Consider the following 20,381-nt stretch of genomic DNA (forward strand, 5'->3'; position numbering starts at 1 on the left):
CTTAAGACACTGAAATAATTCACTTACACTATTTAATATTACAACTGATTTTATTAATCATGTTGTCTAATTCCCTTTTATTCATCTTGGCTTTCTTAAAGTTCTAGATCCATACCTGTTGCTTATGGTTAATGTAGGTGATTCTGCCCTAGAGGAAGGGTTCATGGTTTAAGCAACTGTCTCTTTTTTCCAATCCCTTGTCTGATCCTGTTCCAAATAGTGATGAAGAGCTGGAAGATTCAAAGGCTCTATTATATTTACCCATTGCCCCTGAGGTAGAAGACCCAGAAGAAAATCCTTATGGCCCCCCACCGGATGCAGTCCAAACTTCCTTGATGGACGAAGGGGCTAGTTCAGAGAAGAAGAGGCAGTCTTCAGCAGATGGGTCCCAGCCACCTAAGAAGAAACCCAAAACAACCAATATAGAACTTCAAGGAGTACCAAATGATGGTAAGAGCCACATCTTCTCTCTGCTGCCTCATAGACCCACTTTTTACTCTCCAGCACAACCTGGTAATTTCCTGTTTGGGTGATTTTTACCTTAAAGAAATTTTCCCAGGAGTCTTTTTATAGTGCTTTACAACTTTGATGATTTCATGTGCTTTCTCTTCTCTTTCAGAATGGGGAGATTCTGCCCTTAGTACTTTGCCTAAGTTGACACACTTTCAGTCTTCTGACATCTGGCTCAGAGTTTGTCTCATTATGCCACTCTTCTCCCCTGCCCCCTCCCGAGATTTTATTATGCGGTAAAGTACTAGTCAGACTTGGACAATCCTTTCATTCTTCCTACCTACTTTCACAGTCTGACTTTGGAAGCCTTTATGATCATGTGGTAGAGTCAGGATTCTTGCCCTGGCCTCTGAAAGGCCTCTGGTCCCAAAGCCCATTTCCTTCCTGTTCTCACATGATGTCGTGCGTGTGTACATTCCTGCTCTGCCTGGTGTGCATAGTATCAGTGTGTCCTTCAGCTCTTTTTTCCATTTAGAGCAGCTCTGGCTTGGTGTAAACCACATAGGCCATGTGTGCCCTTTGGCCAAGCAACTACTTCTTAATTTCATTCTTTTATAGTTGTATAAATAATGAACAAAGTAATATTCTCCTTGTATTAGTGGGCCTGGGTCACAATGACAACATTCTTGGTTCATGGGTGGGCGGCATGCCATGTGCTTGGTTGGGGTGATGAGACTGGTGGTGTATGGATTCTTTTCCATGACTGTCTGTGCTTTTACAGAAGTCCATCCACTACTGGGTGTGAAGGGGGATGGCAAATCCAAGAAGAAGCAAGCAGGCCGGCCTAAAGGATCAAAAGGTAAAGAGAAAGATTCTCCATTTAAACCGAAACTCTACAAAGGGGACAGAGGTTTACCTCTGGAAGGCTCAGCGAAGGGTAAAGTGCAGGCGGAACTCAGCCAGCCCTTGACAGGTAAGGACACATTGGGAGCGCTGTCTGGCTTGCTTCGTGGCCTTGCTTTGTACAGCCCCTGCCTCGGTTTAACTGCAGCATGTTTTTCCTTCTTTCCCTCCTTTTTGTGGCAGGTATTCTCTGAGTCTTAAGCTGCTAACAAGGGCAGGCTAAACCAGATTTGGCTTAATTCAGTGGCTCTTAACCTTGGGTCCATAAATAGGCTTCAGGGGTCTACATTCCCTTGATACTATATGCAAAATACTGTGTGAATATTTTTGTGGGGAAGATGCCATAACTTTCTTCAGATTCCTATTGGAATCCATGACCCAAAACAGGGTAAGAACCCCTGATTTAATTCATTTCTTCATCTGTATTTGTTCCTAGATGTTTTATTTTGGTTTGGTTTGCCTCAAAAGGCCAGACAGATAACCAGAAATATAACTTGCTTTATACAGTTGCTTACTGTTTACCTGTAGCATCTCTTTTCTCTTTCTCTCCAAATTGTTTCAATCCCAGAGGTTTTTTTCTCTTCCAGTAGTCTAGAAGCAGTAATGAAGTTGTTGATAGAACCATCACGTTAAGAAATATGAAGTGTTTTGTTTTTTCAAACAGGAGGAAATTTCCAAAAAGACAGAAACTACAGTACCTGTGTAGCTTCTTAACACCTAAGCCTTTTGAAACTTACTTGAGTTTTTTCACCTTTATAGTGAGGGATTTTTATTGGGAGATGGAGAACAGTTTCAGTTTCCTATCAGATATTTGTGAATCTACGCTAACTGGTCTCTTGTTTAAAAACTAGTAATCAAATTAGACTCCATTTCTATTCAAACATTGTTGAGTTTTGGAAACTTTTTGTTTTATATACAAGCACTGGTTTAGTTAATGCAGTACTGTCAATTTTCTGTGATCAGTGTACTAAGAGGCCGGACTGATGAAATACCTGGTTGTATTCAGGTTCCCCCGCGCTTGATTTAACATTTTAATTTAAATGCGTTGATCCAAATGTGCTGATGTGATACATTGGAATGTGAAACAGAATTCCTTGCTTAAGTTACTCTTTAAGTCAGTTAATCATTGTGAACATGAATTTTACAGAAAAGCTGAAGCAGACAGAATATTCTGCCTCAATTTGCTAGATTTAGTTTTTCACAGCCCAACACCGTAACACTGACCACCAGCATTTTTTCCCACAACAATATTTGTGGTGCTACAGTGATAATCAGTTACCACCTCCACATTCAGTCCACCCAAGGCTGTGTCTCTATGTACTTTAAAATAGTCTGCAAAAGTTGTGTGGACATTGTCAACAAAGATTGCAGATCAGTAATTGACTCGTGTAAATAAAAACGATCCTTCCGTAACCCACTTCTTGTCCAAGCCGATGCCACTACAGAAGAAACACAATTTAAAGTTTAAATAGATTTCCGTGGCTCACGGAGCTGAAATGCTTTAGGGTGATTTAACATGTGGTCAAACAGATTGAATTAATTGAAGTTCTCTAGGACTTAGTCTCCAAGCTTCTTCAAAAGCTGTCTGTAATTAATCATACGCTTTGTAATAGTAAAGTGTATGGTAAATAAACCATATAAAGTTTTTGAAGACTCACATTTTTCTCTCTGTAATACAGTGATTTGAACTTTTAATTTTAGTTGATGTGGTCACTGACAGTAACTAAATTGTCTCTGGCATTTGCCAAACTAGGTTTCTGTCAAAGGCACCATGAAGTATTGTTAGGTTTTACAGCTCAGAGTACAGCAACTATGCTTTTAAAATGTCTAAATAAGAATCAAAATAAAAATATTGGAAAGTTTACTCAGCCCTAAAGGAATGGGCCTTTTTATTTACTAAAATTCTCAAAATACTAAATATAGTTTGCAGTGAAATTTTGAACTCTATGTAAACTATATATTTTAGTACTGATACAAGTCAGCATTTCAAAGCTCCTTATAGAAGAATAGATGCCATTATCAAGGGCCTGTTAGATGTTTGTTCCCACTCACCTTGCTCACAAGATCAAATGAGGCACGGACCTCATTAAAGACTAGAACCTATACCTTGGAGCAGCAGGGTGCTTCAAACTGGACTTTCATTTTCTACATTATTTTTATTAGGCACTTGAGGTGGTCAACCTTAAGTAAAGGCAACTGTTTTAACAGCTTCCCCCTTTAAAAGGACTAGAGGAGACCTGCATAGAATAGGACCAGGGTGATGGTATATTTTCTGACAACACGCAGACAAAACAGGCTGTGTAGAGCACTGCAAACATTTCACCAGCTCCTCACCGTTGTGGGCGTGCAAACTTCTCCTTATAATCTGGACAGACTTTTGCCTACCTTTTCCCTCCTCTGGCCTTGGTGCTTTGACCTTTTCCTGAATGAAAATCTCAACACTGAAATGGCCAAATGAAACTCCAGAGTGTGCTGGGGAGTGGAATCATTAAAAACCTCAAAAAGACATTGTGGTTTGGTTCCAAGACTTCCTCCAAAGGACTGCATCCAGCTTTATCGACTAGCTGCAGTGTGGTTTGGATCTTTGTGAAGGCTGCAACTCTTCACAAAGGGAGTGTGGTGAAACCGGGGATCACAGATGACTCTATCAGAAGTCTTAGTTTCAGGGCAACCCATCATATCTTTTGTGTGGAATTCTTTAGGTGAGGGTGGGGCTTCACCCAATACCATGGGCAGTTTGGAGGCCCCAGAGCAGGCAAAGGCTGAAATCTGGCTACAGAAAATTCTTCCCTGTCAAACAGCTCATTTTAGTATTGGATAGCACCAGTGGACCCACATCCATGAAGACACACTTTCTGTGGTGAGTAAGGACCCATCAGTGAAGCTTGGTGAGAGTGACCCTGAGCTTGGGACATTTTGGAAAGGCCAGGTCAACATCGCACCTTTCCGGTTCCCCACAGTTACCTTAGTTCTTAGATCAGAAATTTGAGACGTGAGCAGAACCACCAGTGTCCCCATTGCCCTGTGACTGCTGAAGGGTTGCCGAAGAACTAGGGTTCCTTGATAGCAGACATCATCAGTAGCAGGTGTGGTAGAACTGTGGTCTGTCACCTAAGTGGTCTAAAGGCCTTGTGACATAGTGGGCATGAAGGGGTTCGTGTGCACTTGGGTCTCTTGGGGGTGGCAAAGACTAAAGCAGGCAGAGGTGCTGCTTCTGGGTGGACAGGAACCTCAAAGACTCCCCTGCATCTGGCCACACTGCCCCCAAGGCTGACCCACCGCGCCAGGCCTCTGAACCATCTCCCGAATCTGGGATTATTTTGAATGCTTGGTAGTAAGTGAGAGCTTTTATTCCCGTCTTCTTCCCTTTTTGAAAAATGGTCAGTCAGTCAAAGACTAATACATGAATTTCCTGCTATAATCAGATGGCTAGTTGGATATTCTTTCTCATTCTTTGTGATCTTGTTAGCTAACTAAGGTAATGATTGAAAATCAATATCCAGTATTTTCTTAGGCCACTTTGGCTTAGGCTCCTATTGGAAGGTACCAGTAGCAGCTGTTCACCGCGAGCTGAAGTTTTCTTAATTTTATATTACTGTAGATTGCCTTTATGTTGCAGCTAAATAAATTGTATTCTTGGGGCAGACTTTTAAATAGCCTGGAGGTCTTCTCTTGTCCTGCTGTTTCTCTGTATCCTGTCTTGCTCGTAGTATCGATTGCTTTGGTTTTGGTTTTCCTGTCGAGATTTAGGCTTAAAATGTCAATGTTGTATTCGTTTTTAAACTGTTAAAACTAGATTGGTTGGGGTACCTGAGGGGACAGTCAGTGAAACCAGTCTGAAGGTGTGAAAGGCCTGATAGTGAGTCCTGCTGTGGAGCAGATTCTTCTATCTCGAGAGTTTTTTAAATCAACTCAGGAGATTATTTATTATGTCTTATGTGGAGAGGGAGCTGCATTAACAGGTACTAAACAAACTTTTTATCTTACTGAACTATATAAAGTTTAAAAATTTGATTTTTAACAATGTAGCATCCAGGAAAGTTTGTAATTTCAGTCTGTTTTCAGGCAAATGGGAATATACTTTTTTTAGTGCCAGTTTGCAACTGTGCTTGAACTTTTCCTTTAAAAATCAGATTAAAAGTGAAATTTACAAATGGGTACTTTTCTTTCATAACTTGTGCAATATTTTTTAACCATTTTAGCTTCAACTGGCATGTTCTCCCCTATTCCCATTGGCATCTGGGAGGATTTTCTTCACCTTGTTCTCTTTTTACACTTCCTAGTCAATATTTCACAGCAGCCCATGTAAGGATGTCCCCCAGAGGTTGAGCAGCTTCTGTGGAATAATCAGGGAAGTGTTCATTTGATTTTACTATTGAGGATTTTATTTATTGATCCGTTGTTGGCACATGGAAATGTCAACAGTAGTTTTCATTAACATTTCATCATGCTTGGGATTCTAAGGTGATGAGAATGTCACTTAAGAAACGGGTGCTTGAAAAAGAGTTTGTTGCTCACTGTTAATTAATTAGTGACTAGTCAGTCTAATATATGAAAGATTAGAAGATGTAGTACCCTAGAATTTTTTTTCCTTACTGCACTTTTTTGATTTTAAGCATTATTTGTTAACACCTTAGAAAATGGTTAATTAATTAGCAACTTAGAAAATATATATAGAACTCTGATTGTTTTGCCTTTTTTCCCCCTTTGGGGAAATACTGAGAAAGTATGGGGTGGGGATTTGGGATTTGGATTATTCTTTCAATGAAGAGTAAGGGGAGTTGGTTTTAACTTAAGGGGGGAAGTTCTTAGCTCATGTGTGTTTGTCATGAATCATCTGGCATCCATCAGGATTTCTGTTCTCATAAGAGTTGGTCTAAGTTGATGCTAAAAGAAATCTTTTTGTGTCTAATCTCTTTAGCAGGGGGAGCAATCTCCGAACTGTTATGAAGACCCTTGAAGTGCGTCGTTCTTCCCCACTTTTCCATCATGTGGCCTCTGGACACTGTGGTCAGTCATTTGAGATTGACTTTAATTTAAAACATAGGCCTCTGCTTCTCACCCAGGAGGTGGACAGAGTGAATTTTATGTTTGAATGAAGAAGTGAATTATGAAAGAAGAGTATACGTCCCTTCCCTTTCAAGCATAAGTCCAAATAGGCTCTCAGGAATGAGGATTTGTGAAGACATCGAATGGGAGTTTGACTCATTTAGACTTTAATACTGAGTTATGTTGCTGGAGAAAAGATACTTGTTTTGCTCATCTAATTTTATTGTACCCAGCATCATTTTGACCTGTCATTTCCTGTCTCCTCTTACCTGCCTTCCATCTTCAGTGCATGTCCTTGAGTGACATGTTATTGCTGAAATTCTGCTACCTGTATCCTTGGAAAACTCTGTTGCATATTCTTTCTTCCATTTTGAAACTTACCCTGTTACCAGATACATCCTGTATTTCCATATTGTGTACAAACAATGGGCAGAAAAGAAAGTGCTTGAAAGACTTGAAATTTTCAGAAACAGAAGAAAGATAAGAAAGGCCCCTTCCCTTCTTCCTAACATACTCCATTTTTCTCAAGAAGCTGGGCTATAAGAGGGTCAGGGTTTTTCTTTGTTTTCCTTTGATTGCATGTTTCCCTTCAGTATTGGTTCATTCTCATTAATCATGGTTTTTAAAGATAGTTGCATCCGTCTCCAGCAAACAATCATCAATAGTTTGCGTTGTTTTATCTGTGCTGGCTTCCAGAGATGGAAACAAGCCAAGGTGTCTCAACAAGCTTCTTTTTAATTGGGGTGGGGGAATCTATGCAAGGACTAAAGTAAAACTGTCCAAAATCAAAGCAGCAACAACAGTTCAAATCACAGATCAAGGAACAGATTTTATTTTATTTTTTATCATTGCTTGTGGATATCTGTCCTTCCATCATTCATTGTATTTTTCCATTCTTGTATCCATGCTCCTTTTCCTTACATCTTTCAGTCACTTCCTTTCTGTGAAAGGTTGCTTAGCTTTTTAAAATTTTTTTTTACTTTTTGCTTTTGCTATTCTTTTATATAAAAAGTAGCAGATTGGATGGATGTGTACATTGGGTGTTTGAAATTATCTGAAAATCCAGACTAAAGAAACCAAGTGTGGGGTGGTCTCACTAGCCTCTCTGAATAGAACTTTCAGCCGACCAGAAGTGCTTAACCGGGATCATCATTTTCACAGTATTTTCAAAGGAGAGTTTAAACACTGTGCTTATTGTGAAATCTCTGTCAGTTAGTGGGTGCTCCTATAGGTAGCCAAACAAGTTGATTAACTTTTGGGTTTTAGGATAGAAACCAAAGTAGAACATATCAGTAAGAGCCTCTTTCTCCTATTCCACCTTTTAGCACCAAAATATTCCGTAGTTGAAGTAAGAGCTCTCCGAGTCAGTTGCAACATATTTTTAGATGCCACTACTTTTTCCTCAAGTGCTCATTTTGTAAATTTCATTTACTATGTCATCTCAGACCAGCGATCGAGATTAGTAGGTGCCTCACTAATACATTTGTTTTGCAGATATTGCTTCCATTCCCTGTCTCTCTCTACTGTACACTGCAGTAGTTTGAAAACCGTCACACAAAGGCTTCTGCCTTATTTCCATGTGCAGAGTAGCTTGGTGTCTTCTACCTGTGCATTTGGCTATTTCTGTTATGTCCACCTCCTAAACTGGTTACTGAGAAAATCAACTTCAGCCCTGTCAGATTGTCTCTGGCAGCAGCTCCTAATTATTATTTATGCTTTTGGAAGTTATTTCAGCTCCTAAAACCTCTGTCCATTTCAGTTTGATTTTCTAAATTTGTACAATAATATGCATATTTTTCTTCTTCCTATTTGTCATCTCCACCCCCAATTTTGTTTTGCAATGTTCTGTAGTTTTGTAAAAGCCTTGGGTACTTCTTGCTTAAGCTTTAATGCTTTGTAAATAAAATTGGATGTTTATTAAAGAAGAGGTGTAGATGTTTGTAGACGGTGATCACTTCTGAAACTGCCTGCCACTTTGCTTTTTCTGACAGAAAATGCAGCTTACTGTGCTGATGTTCGATGTTTCTGTGTGGAAATACAGAGCTGGGAGGGATGGGTGATCAGCTGGTCCACATCTCTGCCTCTGGACAAGATTATAAACAATTCAATCAAAATGTTGATGTTAAATTAAAAAGGTCATCTAGGAATGATCTCTTTAAATTCTTTAACTCAGTATAAAAGTGTGTTACTACTCTGTTGAGGCCACAGTGCTAGGAGGCATTCTGGAGGTTACAAAAATGCATGCAAGGAGCTTCCTGCCTTCCATGGAGCTTTCTGAACATGTAAATGCACCTCTTTCCTAGCCTTTCCCCCCTAAATTAAATAGTTTTAAAACCCATTGAATGCTCATTGTCTCCTAAAGAATAAGATGTTTCATAAAGTCTGTTTAAGTCTGATTTTAATCATCAAATCTGAGTGAGTGTCTACCTATTAATCTTTTCTGTTATGTGACTGAGAATCCATCTTTGACATCATAGCTGTTTCATAGCAACCTCGGCCCAAGTGAAAGATGAGGTCCTCTGTTCTATAGGGTGAAGGGAGTAGGCTGAGAGGTAGGGAGAATTATGCATCCACTCACCCAGCAAATATCTTTGATGTCCTTGGGAAGGAAGAGTGCCTAGAAAGGGGAAAGGAGCTGCATTTACTATCACCTGTCGTGCTGATAAACATTTGGATTCTATAAGGGCTCTTGGCCATTCGTGAATTTTCATTTCTATTTAAAATTTCTTGCACATGAACAGTGTTTCACACTTTACAAAGTGTTTTCATGTACACTTTATCATTTATGCTCAAAGTGACCTTCCTGAAATAGGCAAGGAGGTCTTAATTTACAAAGAAGGAAGTAGAAATAGGAATTCTGGAGGGGTAAGTCAGTTGCCTCTCAGTTCAGACTCCTTAATCCTTTTTATAGAAGTTTTAAGAGCATTTAGAGTCAATAATAACTTAATTCAAGTTATTCTCTTTTTTTTAAGACTTGGTATTTGATTTCTTATTTGGTCAGATTTAACTGAGGTTTTGAAAACTGTCATACAAAACCCTTTAAATTAGATCCCACAATTTGGAAGGGCGGGGAAAGGGTGAGGAAAAATCTAATAGCTTCACTATACATTTGAGGTAATTTGTAAATTCACTTGAGCTTCTGAAGTCTTTTCGTCTTTGTCTTACCAAGAGGTGGATTAAAATTCATGAGAAGGATGTGGAAAGAAGGAAGACGGGTAAGGTGATGGGTCATTAACGAGCAGAGACGGCAAAGCAGCGACATTGATTTCTCTTCCTGCCCGTGGCCTGGCCTGTCACTAAGGACTGGACTGTGCTTTAAGTGGCAGTTTTCACTCAAAATGCAGGCATTACATCTTTTGACTTTGAAGGATATCTCATGTCGAAGGAATTGAGTTATGATATCATAGAGGATTCAACTGGAATACCTTGGGGTGCTGACTGAAGGTGGGGAAATGTTTACCAAGACATGAAGACTTCAGCCACCAGTTTCATCCTTGGGAGCCTGGTGTTGGTTATTTATCTGCCTTTCGTGGTGACTGTACCTAAAACACTGGCCATCCCTGAGAAGCTGCAAGAAGCTGTGGGGCAAGTTATTGTCAATGCCACAACCTGTACTGTCACCTGTGGCCTTGGCTATAAGGAGGAGACTGTCTGTGAGGTGGGCCCTGATGGAGTGAGAAGGAAGTGTAAATCGCAGCGCTTGGAATGCCTGACCAACTGGATCTGTGGAATGGTCCATTTCACCATTCTAATAGGGAAGGAATTTGAGCTGAGCTGTCTGAGTTCCGAAATCTTGGAGATTGGGCAGGAAGCTTTCCGTTTCACCTGGAGACTCGCTCGGGGCATCATCTCAACTGATGATGAAGTCTTCAAGCCCTTTCGAGCCATTTCCCACTTTGTGAAGTTTGAATCTGCTCAGGAGTATGACTCTGGGACCTACCGGTGTGATGTGCAGCTGTTAAAAAATTTGAGAGTTGTCAAGAGGCTCTATTTTGGTCTGAGGGTCCTTCCTCCTACCTTAGTGAACCTGGATTTCCACCAGTCCCTCACTGAGGATCAGAAATTAGCAGACGAGGGCCTGGAAGTGAATCTGGATAACTATTCCAGGCCTCACCGTCCGCCGTGGAGAAAGAAGGTGGCTATCACCTTGGGAATAGGAATTGCCAGTGGAGTTGCTGGCAGTGTGCTGGTGAGCATTGTCGTGTATGGTGGGCTGAGGGTGATCTACAGCCTGAAGGCCTAGCAGGCCTTGCTCCCGAGGGGCTGGCTCCCTACGAAGCTGGACTTGGCTGCTCAGCAAGTCAAGCTAGGTTTTCAGGGGAGTGTTCTGGATCGGCTAAGAGGGAGGGCTTCCACTGCTAAGAGTGAGTGGGGGCTATGGAGAAGGGCAACACTGGTAGCGATGGGCAGTAATCTCTTCTTTGTATCCCAGATGGATCTCTTCCTGATCTTCCTGCCCACTAGGTACCCAGGAAACCTGGCTGCAGGCATCTCCCGTACTGCTGGGAAGAGTTCTGTCTTCCGAGCTTGCATTCATCTGCTCCCCTTTGCAACTGTGTGCCTCCCTTCTGAGCAGCGTAATCACATGGAAGGATATGTTATTAACTTTTCTAGAGGAAACATTGTGTTCCCTCTTCAATAAAAATAATTGACAGTAGCTGTATGGAGACCTAACCTTTTCTGCTTTCGATAAAAATGTCTTGCATTTGTTTAAATTGTCTCATAATCAGTCTGGCTTTCATTTTCCTCAAATTTCTTAGAATAGACAGTGAACAAACTGTTTCATAGAGGGGCACATGCCCATGTGTGCCGGAGCTGAGGTTGTCAGTAACGACCTCTGACTCAGGACGTAATAGACCATCACTGAGTGTTCATTTATCTGCCCCTCCCCGTACTCCCCAGCTGAACCCTTTGTGTTCAGTGTTAAATTGATTTCCTGGCAAAACACTGGAGTCTTCCTCCGAACAGTTCCTTGGCTTGCTCTCTGCTCCCTTTCCTCCAGCTCTTTCAATGCCCTGAAGCTTGTGATCCTGGAAAAGTCTATTTTTTTTTCTCAGTAATTAAAAAAAATTTTTTTATTGGGGAATATTGGGGAACAGTGTGTTTTTCCAGGACCCATCAGCTCCAAGTCAAGTTGTTTTCCATCTAGTTGTGGAGGGCACAGCTCACTGGCCCATGTGGGAATCGAACCTGCTGCCTTGGTTATGAGCACTGCACTCCAACCCCTGAGCTTACCAGCCGCCCATTATTGGTTCCTTATAGCAGCCAAAGCCCCTTTAGGGAGTACTAATACCTTCCTTCCTCCATGGGCAATGCCAGCTTAAGACCCTCAGAGACCATTCAGATTGTGTTTGAGTAATTGGCTTGTGGAGTCATCAGGAAAAAGGCTCTTGGTGACCAGTTGAGCTAATTCTACTGAGAGAGTTACAGTATTTCCTCTCCTCTAGCCATGTCTGAATCATGTGAATGAGCTTTTGAAAAACAAGATTCCTGAGCCCCAACCCTGAGGATGCGAATTCAGTTTCAAGTATGGCCACCGGATTTCTGTTCTTTTCTCTACTTTTAATTTTTTTTTTTTTTTAAATGTGAAACCCTTAGAAAAGTAAAAGGTTTGGTGACACCCATAGAACCTTTCCCTAGATTCATCAACTTTGAACCTTTTGTTACAATTATCTTTCTTTCTAAATAATACTGATTTTACTGAATCACTTGAAAGCTAGCCACAAACTTTGTGTTCCTTTAGTCGTAAATCATGTATGTATCTCCCAATAAAGGCATTCCCCTGTGTAACTGCAATGTCTTCATTACATCTAAGAAAATGAACAATTCCCTATGTGACATATAGTTGATACTATGTTTTCTCCAATTTCTGAAATCTTAGAGCTTTTTAATTTAATTCTTGATCCAGCATCAAATGAAAGTTAACATTACATTTGGTTGTTTCTCTTACATCTTATTTTACAATAGATCGCCTGCTATTTTTGTTGTTTTTCATGACATTGAAGAGTCTAACTAGGCCAACTGTCTTGGCTAGTGTCCCACAATCTGGACTGGTCATTCCCTAATAATTAGGTTCTGTGGAATGAGCCTTAAACATTTTGACAAGAGCCCAACATAAATGATGATAAGTACCTACTGCTTCATCTTGAGGGACGTGACGTCAGGATGACCGCTATTGATACCTCTCTCCAAAGGTACACATATATTTTCCTTTTGTAATTAATCTGTGAGATGACACTTTGTGATTCTCTGGTTTTCTAAAAACCGTTCACCAATGTTTTGGAATCCATTCATGATCCTTGCCTTATTATTACATGTTGGAGGTTGCAAATGGTGATTCTTTAAATTCATTGCAATATTTGTTAGCCTGTATTTTTCTGTAAAGAAGAGCTATTCTTTGTACTCTTTTATTTTTGAGTCTCAATGGATTCCTTTTTTATTCAATGACTTATACTCATATATAATCCATCACTGTTGTCATGTTTTTGATGTTCAAATTATTCCCAGTTTTGGCCAGCAGGAATCCCTTCAGGCCAGTTCTATTGTCCTGTTGATGTGGTCCCATTCGACCGTGAGCATGTCCTTGCTTCTAGTACCACTCAGATCCACATTTGGCCTTTCCTCCTCCAGACTTGAGTCTGCTGTTTCTCCAGGGGACGCTGCTTCCTTTTAGTGGGGGGACTAGTACTCAGAAACCAAGGTTTGGGTGCTAGATGTCCTTATTGCCACTGGGGAGTCACTACTTCTAGGCCCTTTCAGTGTCCTAAATATATGCAAATCATGTTGAAAGCATCTTTGTTTTGCAGAAGTCATATAGAGAATTCTGATTTGTAGCAAAGTTTGAGAACCACTGGCTTAGGTGCATGCACAGGGAGTCTTTCCTTATGGCTCTTATTTTGAAAAGATCTTCAATTTTCCACACACGCTTCTTAATTGTGTCTACCTCAGAGGGGTGGGTTTCAGAAGACCTGGGTCCTGCTCCAGTCTCTGCTGTAGACTATAACGGCGCAAGCTGACTGGCCTTTGTAGTCCTCATCTTTGAAACGTGATTGTGAGGGTCAAGTGAGATCCTGGAACTAAAACTGCTTTGTAAACTGAAGGACTGGACACGAGTTAGGCAGTGTTGTTAATGAGATGTATGAGTTCAGTAACGAACAATTTGCTGACGCAGTCAGGAGAGAGCTTGCTGTTCTTTAAAAGAAGGCCATAAAGCAATGTCTTTGTAGGTAATTAACTCAATAGTACATTGCTGAGGAGTTAAAATGGGTACAGTTTCCCATTTTACAGATGGAAAGACAGATCCAAGAAGAGCTAAATCACCTCTCCAGCAAGCCAGTGGTCAAGCATGGATGGAATATTGTACAGCTCTAGGCTTATAGCCCTCTGTGCATGGGGGCCTTGAATTTTGACTGGGGTGTGTGTGAAGAGATTGAACAGGGAGACCCTCAGATGTGTTAGTAAAGACCCAAACTCAATTCAGTTCATTGAGTTCTGTGCATGTCATCTGCCTCTGGAGGGTCAAGAAGATGCTGACTGGACTAAAATTTGGGTTCTAGAGTGGCCAGTGCTCCAGCCACTTTGGGAACAAAGTGGAAGGGATGCGCCTGTGTGGTATAACTGCCATCCATAGTGGCCCCTTCTGGGGGCTCGCTGCCAGCACAGGCTTCTGCTGAACAGGCCCTGGGCACATGGCTAAGCAGTAAGTAGTGGGGCCTCTGCTTGCCTTGGTTTCCCCTGTCCCTGACAGAGGTTTTGGGCACAGTCAGCATGGAACCCTACCTGCTTTGCACCAAAAGAATGGGACACTTAACAGGGCTGCACAAGTGTATCGCTGAACACATCTCAGATGTAACAAAAGTTTGATACGTGTTTGTTGAATGCATGAGAGAATGTTGCAACTGGAATTCAAATTCTTTTGGCTGCTGTTAGCAGAGACTAGAGGCACCTTTTTCCAGGTGGTGGTCACTATATCTGCAGGGAGAAGACTTCCCCTTGGTGCAACTGCGTTAATACCTCCAATATCTCAAAATTTTATCAGGGCGCCTTGAAGGAGAACTATCACTCGAGCACTGTTTACTGCCCTTTGTGTTAGTAAGGCCAGCCCAGTCTAGCAAAATGCCTGTGTGTGCACTACTTAGGCCTGCCTTCAAGTAGTGAAGTGAGCTGATTTCCCCCCTCTAAGGAAAGAATGAAGCAATATAGACAGTATGAAGTCTGGCAAGTCTGCGAACTTGCCACCTGCGAACTTGGCCACTGTGCGCTTACATGGGCAGCTCTGTACAAACAGCTCGGTGAGGTTTCGTAACCTTGGTGTATCAGTGTCTCACAGCTGTGTTCATGTTGACGTGTGGAGGTGTCTTGCTGAGTGGTGTTCATTATTGTTGTGTTTTGTGTGCCGTCGTGAGGATGTCTGAGCTTGAATTAGAGCAACGAACAAACATTAAATTTTTTGTTAAACTTGGCAAGAGTGAAAGTGAAATCAGGGACATGTTAGTCCAAGTTTATGGGGATAATGCCATGAAGAAAACGGCAGTGTACAAATGAATTAAACATTTTTCTGAGGGGAGAGAACGCGTCCCTGATGAAGAGAGGTCAGGGCGGCCAGTAACGAGCAGAACTGATGAAAACATTGCAAAAATTCTTCAACTTGTGTGTCAAAATTATCGGCTGACTGTGAGAAGCATAGCAAACCAAGTAAACATTGACAGAGAAACAGGAAAATCTTAACTGAAAATCTTGGCATGAGAAAGGTATGTGTAAAAATGGTCCCGAAGGAGCTCACCGATGAACAAAAGCTTGTCAAGACTTTTTGGAGATGCAAGACGATGTTTTGGGCCGTGTTGTTATTGGTGATGAAACATGGGTGTACCAGTACGACCCTGAAACAAAGCATCAAAGTGCACAATGGAAGTCAGCCAATTGTCCGCAACCAAAAAAGTTCCATCAGTCCAAATCAAGAGTCAAAACGATGTTGCTAACCTTTTTTGATATCATAGGGATTGTTCATTATGAATTTGTACCAGCTGGGCAGTTAACCAAGTTTACTGTTTCGAAGTGCTGAAAAGGCTGCGTGAAAAAGATGAAAACGACCTGAACTTTTCGCCAACAATTCATGGCTCTTGCATCACGACAATGCACCAGCTCACAGCACTGTCTGTGAGGGAGTTTTCAGCCAGTAAACAAATAACTGTATTGGAACACCCTCCCTACTCACCTGATCTGGCCCTCAATGATTTCTTTACCCGAAAATAAAGGAAATATTGAAAAGAAGACATTTTGATGACACTCAGGACATCAAGGGTAATATGACAACAGCTCTCCTGGCCATTCCAGAAAAAGTTCCAAAATTGCTTTGAAGGGTGGACTAGGTGCTGGCGTCAGTGCATAGCTTCCCAAGGGGAGTACTTGGAAGGTGACTGTAGTGATATTCAGCAATGAGGTATGGAGCACTTTGTCTGGGATGAGTTTGCAAACTTAAGTGTTAGACCTTGTATGTTGACTTCCTTAGAGTTGGCTGGATGAAAGGTGAAGGTACTGGATAAAAGCTTGGGGTTGGAGAACAGGACAAGGAGGTAGGCTTTAGCCTAATGATAAAAACACCCACAGCTGGTGCCAGCAGCCTCAGCAGGTTGAGAAACCATCTTTATTTAAGAACTGCCTGCTACCAGAGTCGACAACTATCATTACAAGAAGTACAAGAGCGACCCAATAGGCTAGTGGGAGTGATTCCATCTGAAGAAAACCCAGTCAAGTCAGTGGTCTGATGAAGCCCCAGGCCTTGCCCAGCTGGGAGATTTTCTAAGCTCTGCAGGCCCTGGATGGGGTAGGTGAGTTGGAGGCCAGGGGCCAAGGCAGGGTTCACCCCAAATGAGGGCACTGCGCTTCCTGGAGCTCTCGGCAATGCTACCAGACCCATTTTTTTCTCTCCAGTTTCCCTCTATTGTCCTACCTTCCCAAAGCCTATGACCATATATATATACAGCTACCAGGCACCTCTTCCGTGGAGTTTTTTGAAGTCCTTTAAAAATGCCCATCTAATCCCTCATGCCACTCCAGGAGCTTCTAGCAGCGCTGTTACTTCCCAGGATGAAACGAGGTTAGGCCGACCCAGGGAAACGGCACCACAGCTGGGCCTCGAGCTTTGAGTACTGGGATCCCTGTGACACGAGCCCAGTTGGACTCACATTCTGAGGCCAGGAGAAGTCCTGTAGCTGGGAAAGAGATGAAGGGAGAAAAGCATCCTTAGCCACCTTGGGCTCTCCTTGTGCAGAACACAGACTGGATGGATCCTGGGATTGCCAAGAGGCAGTGTATGCTGGGAACAGACGTCCATAAGGGTGAGTCTTCTCCCTTACAGAAGGTGGCCGCGCTGCAGGCCCCCAGCCGGTAGACGCTCCAAGACGCTGCTACGCTCAGCACCTTCTGATTCTAAGTATCAGCCCTGGAAGGACAGCTACAGCATCTCCCTACCCCTCCAGTCTTCACCTAGCCTAGACCCCATAGCAACAGCTATCGAAACTCCTCAAAGGCCCCTAAAAAAGGAAGAAGCCTCTTACTATTCCAAGGTCCCACTGCAGAAGTTTTTCTGAGGTCTAACGTCAGTCTCTTTATTTTATCAAAGAAAAAGCACCCCCACCTCCTTTATGGCCCTCCTATGCCCTGGCACCATCTGTATCATTTGATGGCCTGAATGAAAGTAGACAGCTTGACCTTGCTGGCTCCGAGACTCCGCCTGGAGAGAGCTGCCCTCCCTGAAGACGAGGTATATACATCAGGCCTGTTAGCGTGCGAGGACCAGGTAGCCAGGCCGTGTCAGGAGCCCTGCAGGCTGAGCCCAAGATACCCAGAATGGAGAGACTGTCTCCCTCGCCCTGAAGTGGTGTCTGCAGGCGGTCTCTGCCCCTAGGCCTCAAGGCACTTACTGGCCACTAAGCTGTGGGGTAGAGCACTTGTTTGTGTCTGTCCTTGCTGCCTCTCGGGCTTGCGGGGAGAGGGGAGAGATCCAGAATCCAGTCATGACCACAGCAGGGGTGAGCCCCACTCAAGAGCTGCCTCAGCCCTTCCCAAGAGAAGATGAAAATCAGAGCCCCTTGGGCAGGAAGAGACTGAGAAGCCATCTAATCGCTTCTGCCTCCATGCAAGCTCCTGTACAAGCCACCCAGCAAGAGGCTATTCCATTTTACAAGCTTGCATGTCTTCAGGTCACCTACTGTCTTACTAAACCTGAGCTCTCCCTGAAGTCTTGGGCTGCCAGGACACCATTTCAGTTCAGTTCTTCATTCCCTGAACCAGTCCTACTGCACTGTGGTTAAGTTTTCCTGGGGCTGTTTTTCTAGTTACAAAACCCTCCTTGGCTTCCCAGCAGCCTGCTTTCCTCCCCTTGGCTAATGGGCCTCATTAGAATTAAGACACTTGGTTGTGTCTTTTGTCTCAAGCCAGCTTAGGGACTGTAGCCTCCAGCTGCACTGGTAGGTACTGTGCCAAACCAGCTCAGCCTTCTCGGGCCAGCACCTAGGCAACCAGCCCCTGCTCCCGTGCTGCAGCCCAAGGCAGTGAATACAGAATCAGCCAAACCTTGGAAGAGTTTCTCACTTTGAGCATCCCCTTTCTGATGGTGCTGGGCCAGCATGGATGCTAGGCCAAGTTCGGGGTCCCTGTAATGGGAGAATGGTAGCATAGCTGAGCTCCCAGCACCTTGCAGGGGGAGAATGGAAGGGAGCAGGCAAGGAGGGTGTAACTGATGGTTCCAGGGAGGCAGTCCCGGGCTGGGACGGGATGGTGGGTGCAGTAGTGGCAGGGAGGAGAGATGTGAGCTTCCATTTAAAAAAAATTGTAGTGGGTAAAAACATCAACATAAACCTGCCCAGGAAAATAGAGCAGGATGTAAACGTCTTAAAAACCATAGCAAAATAGAGCTCTAACTGTAAACTACAGAAACCAGGCTCAGGGGGCCGGTCCCCACCAGATGCCGTCCCGCTGCTCCTGGATATCGAGGGCCACTTGTCAGCGGAGGCATTGGGGGTTCCTGGTTGTGCTGCCACTGCTACCTGGATTTGGGGGATCCCTGTCCTTGCTTTGGGCTCTTCTTGGAGCACGGGTGAGAGGAACGGGGGCTTCGAGCCAGCACGGCACATTGAGTCCCAGCAGAAACTGGGCTCCAAGGCAAAGCACTGATGTCTCCTAGAATCTACCCGGGCCAGGCTGCTCACCCCATGGTCACCCACCAATAACCTCTTGAAGTAGAATTTTCATAGCCCACTGCCCTCCATAACCACCATCTTAACCGGCCGTAGCCATTCAGCCCTGACCCCTTCCTCTGGACAGACAAGCAGCCTGGACACTTGACTTCTTATTCCAGCCCTGTCACACACTGTGAGCTTAGGAGGTCCCTAACCCTTTCGACCTCCATTTCCTCATCTGTGAAGTGAGGGGCTTGGACAAGTTGAGTTCTAAAGCCTCTTCCAGCTCCGATGTTCTGTGACTGGTAATATACCCAGAGCACAAGATAGCATGTGCCATTTATTAACCCCCTTTTCTTCTGGAGAAATGCAAAAGAGCGGTCCGAGGCAGCTCAGGGGACGGGTCTTGTCAGGTGGTCCTGGGTATTCCTGGGAACAGGCAGTGCCACATTTATCCCTTGTCTTCTCAGAAGACTCCCGACTCCAAGACACAGAATGAATGCTGCATTCCTTTCCCAGGCTCGAATGAATCAATGTTGGGAGAGTGGAGTCCTGGGGCCTGCAGGCCAAGCTGGAGGAAGAGGGTGGGCACGTGACCCCCATCTCCTGTCTCTTGCCCAAGCCCTAAAGGATTGTGGAGGGTGGGTCTTGGTGGGGTGGGAGACCTCCCCAAGACAAGCCCTTTAGTCACTCAGCCACCTGTAGTGGCTTCTGTCACTCTGGATGACGTGGTTGGGTTGGCAGTGTTGGCTAAGAGGGCAACGTCAGGCCAGGTCTGGTGCCCCTCTTCACCAGGTTCCCAGCCTCTCAACCCTTGTTAGTCGTGACCCCTGGAAGTCCGGAGGACCACCCCCCAAAGTTGCAGGGTCTCAGCCTCCTGGCCTCAGACTTCAGGGCACTGGTTCTCAGCCACCTGGGCAAGTGGCAGCGGCCTCCAGGGAGCCATGGGGGACAATTCTCAGGGTCCAGCCGTGGGTTCTTGGTCCTGGGGTTTGGCCCTCTCCCTAGACTGAGGGATGTTGGTGTTTAAGCTTCGTCCCACTTCAGCCCAGTCACAGCCAGTGTCCCTGCCGGGCCTAGGGTTCTGCTCCCAGGGGGCGGAGTCTCTATGCGGTCCCCAGGCACCATCTCCAAAGATGTGCAGACGAATATCTCAAACCAAACCCCTTTCTTCCCATAGGCCTGTCCCTCCCATCCAGGCACCCTAGAGGGCCAGGGCATAGGGTTCAGTATCATCATGGAGTTACTTCCTCGTGTCCTAGGTTTAAAGAAAAAAAACCCTCACTCTATCCTGTGGCAGAATATGAAATATCCTACCTCCTACCAAAAGGACATTATCTAAAGTAGGTGTTCAAAACCAGCCATTCCCAGGCAGTGTTGGGCCACCTTGGCGTCGGGAAGGGCCCAGGGCTGTGTTCATCGGATGTGGCTGTGCGGCTGTGGCCGAGAGGGAGGGGCGCCGAGATCAGAGCTCCAGGTAGCCTACGAGGATCAGCATCGCCGCCGCGTGGGAGAGCGTGGTGCCCGAGCGTGGGGCTGGGCCGACTGCCGACTTCTCCACCATCATGCTTGTGCCTGAAAGTGGCAGGCGGAAATGTGGGCCTGGGTCACCGGGCCCCACTGCAGCCCACCCCACCCTGCCCTTGGGACCAGTTCCAGACCTTCCTAGAGAGACTCAGAGAGCCGGCTTCAGGACTGGGCGGTGTTCTTAGCTCCACTCCTACAGCATTTTGTAGGACCTCGGCTTTGCTGGTTCTAGGCCTCCCCCTGTTCCCCTGAAAGGACCACACTCATCTCCCC

The 20,381-nt window shown here is 44.3% G+C and overlaps 3 protein-coding genes across 13 annotated transcripts in view; 2 read left to right on the plus strand and 1 right to left on the minus strand.

Annotated features, from left to right (window-relative positions):
- RBBP5 (RB binding protein 5, histone lysine methyltransferase complex subunit) overlaps window positions 1–9,674 on the plus strand; it is a 31,753-nt gene extending 22,079 nt beyond the window's left edge. For 4 of the 10 annotated variants that reach the window (XM_019711445.2, XM_019711447.2, XM_019711451.2 and 1 more), the window contains 3 exons: window positions 221–450; window positions 1,232–1,423; window positions 6,275–8,324. In XM_019711445.2, coding sequence (XP_019567004.1) covers window positions 221–450; window positions 1,232–1,423; window positions 6,275–6,303 — 451 coding nt within the window. In that variant the 3' untranslated portion in view covers window positions 6,304–8,324. Of the gene's footprint in view, window positions 1–220; window positions 451–1,231; window positions 1,424–5,636; window positions 5,791–6,274; window positions 8,325–9,571 lie in introns of those variants that run through there. The other 6 variants (XM_019711448.2, XM_074322274.1, XM_074322275.1 and 3 more) reach the window with 4 other exon arrangements.
- Window positions 9,675–9,729: 55 nt separating this feature from the next.
- Window positions 9,730–10,784, plus strand: TMEM81 (transmembrane protein 81). The gene has a single exon (XM_019711452.2). It carries the CDS (start codon window positions 9,869–9,871, stop codon window positions 10,643–10,645), a length of 777 nt encoding a protein of 258 aa, XP_019567011.2. The 5' UTR covers window positions 9,730–9,868; the 3' UTR covers window positions 10,646–10,784.
- Window positions 10,785–16,026: 5,242 nt separating this feature from the next.
- The window catches only part of CNTN2 (contactin 2), a 32,330-nt gene continuing 27,975 nt past the window's right edge, over window positions 16,027–20,381 (minus strand). For both annotated transcript variants that reach the window (XM_019711454.2, XM_074322268.1), the window contains exon 23: window positions 16,027–20,156. In XM_019711454.2, coding sequence (XP_019567013.2) covers window positions 20,047–20,156 — 110 coding nt within the window. In that variant the 3' untranslated portion in view covers window positions 16,027–20,046. The remainder of the gene's footprint in view (window positions 20,157–20,381) is intronic.

The sequence above is a fragment of the Rhinolophus sinicus genome, linkage group LG17 (assembly GCF_036562045.2).
Source record: "Rhinolophus sinicus isolate RSC01 linkage group LG17, ASM3656204v1, whole genome shotgun sequence".
In the NCBI taxonomy this organism is placed as follows: domain Eukaryota; kingdom Metazoa; phylum Chordata; class Mammalia; order Chiroptera; family Rhinolophidae; genus Rhinolophus; species Rhinolophus sinicus.

What these genes read in the sequence shown, in the direction of transcription:
- TMEM81 (XM_019711452.2), top strand. Translation starts at nt 9,869, where the DNA reads ATGAAGACTTCAGCCACCAGTTTCATCCTTGGGAGCCTGGTGTTGGTT.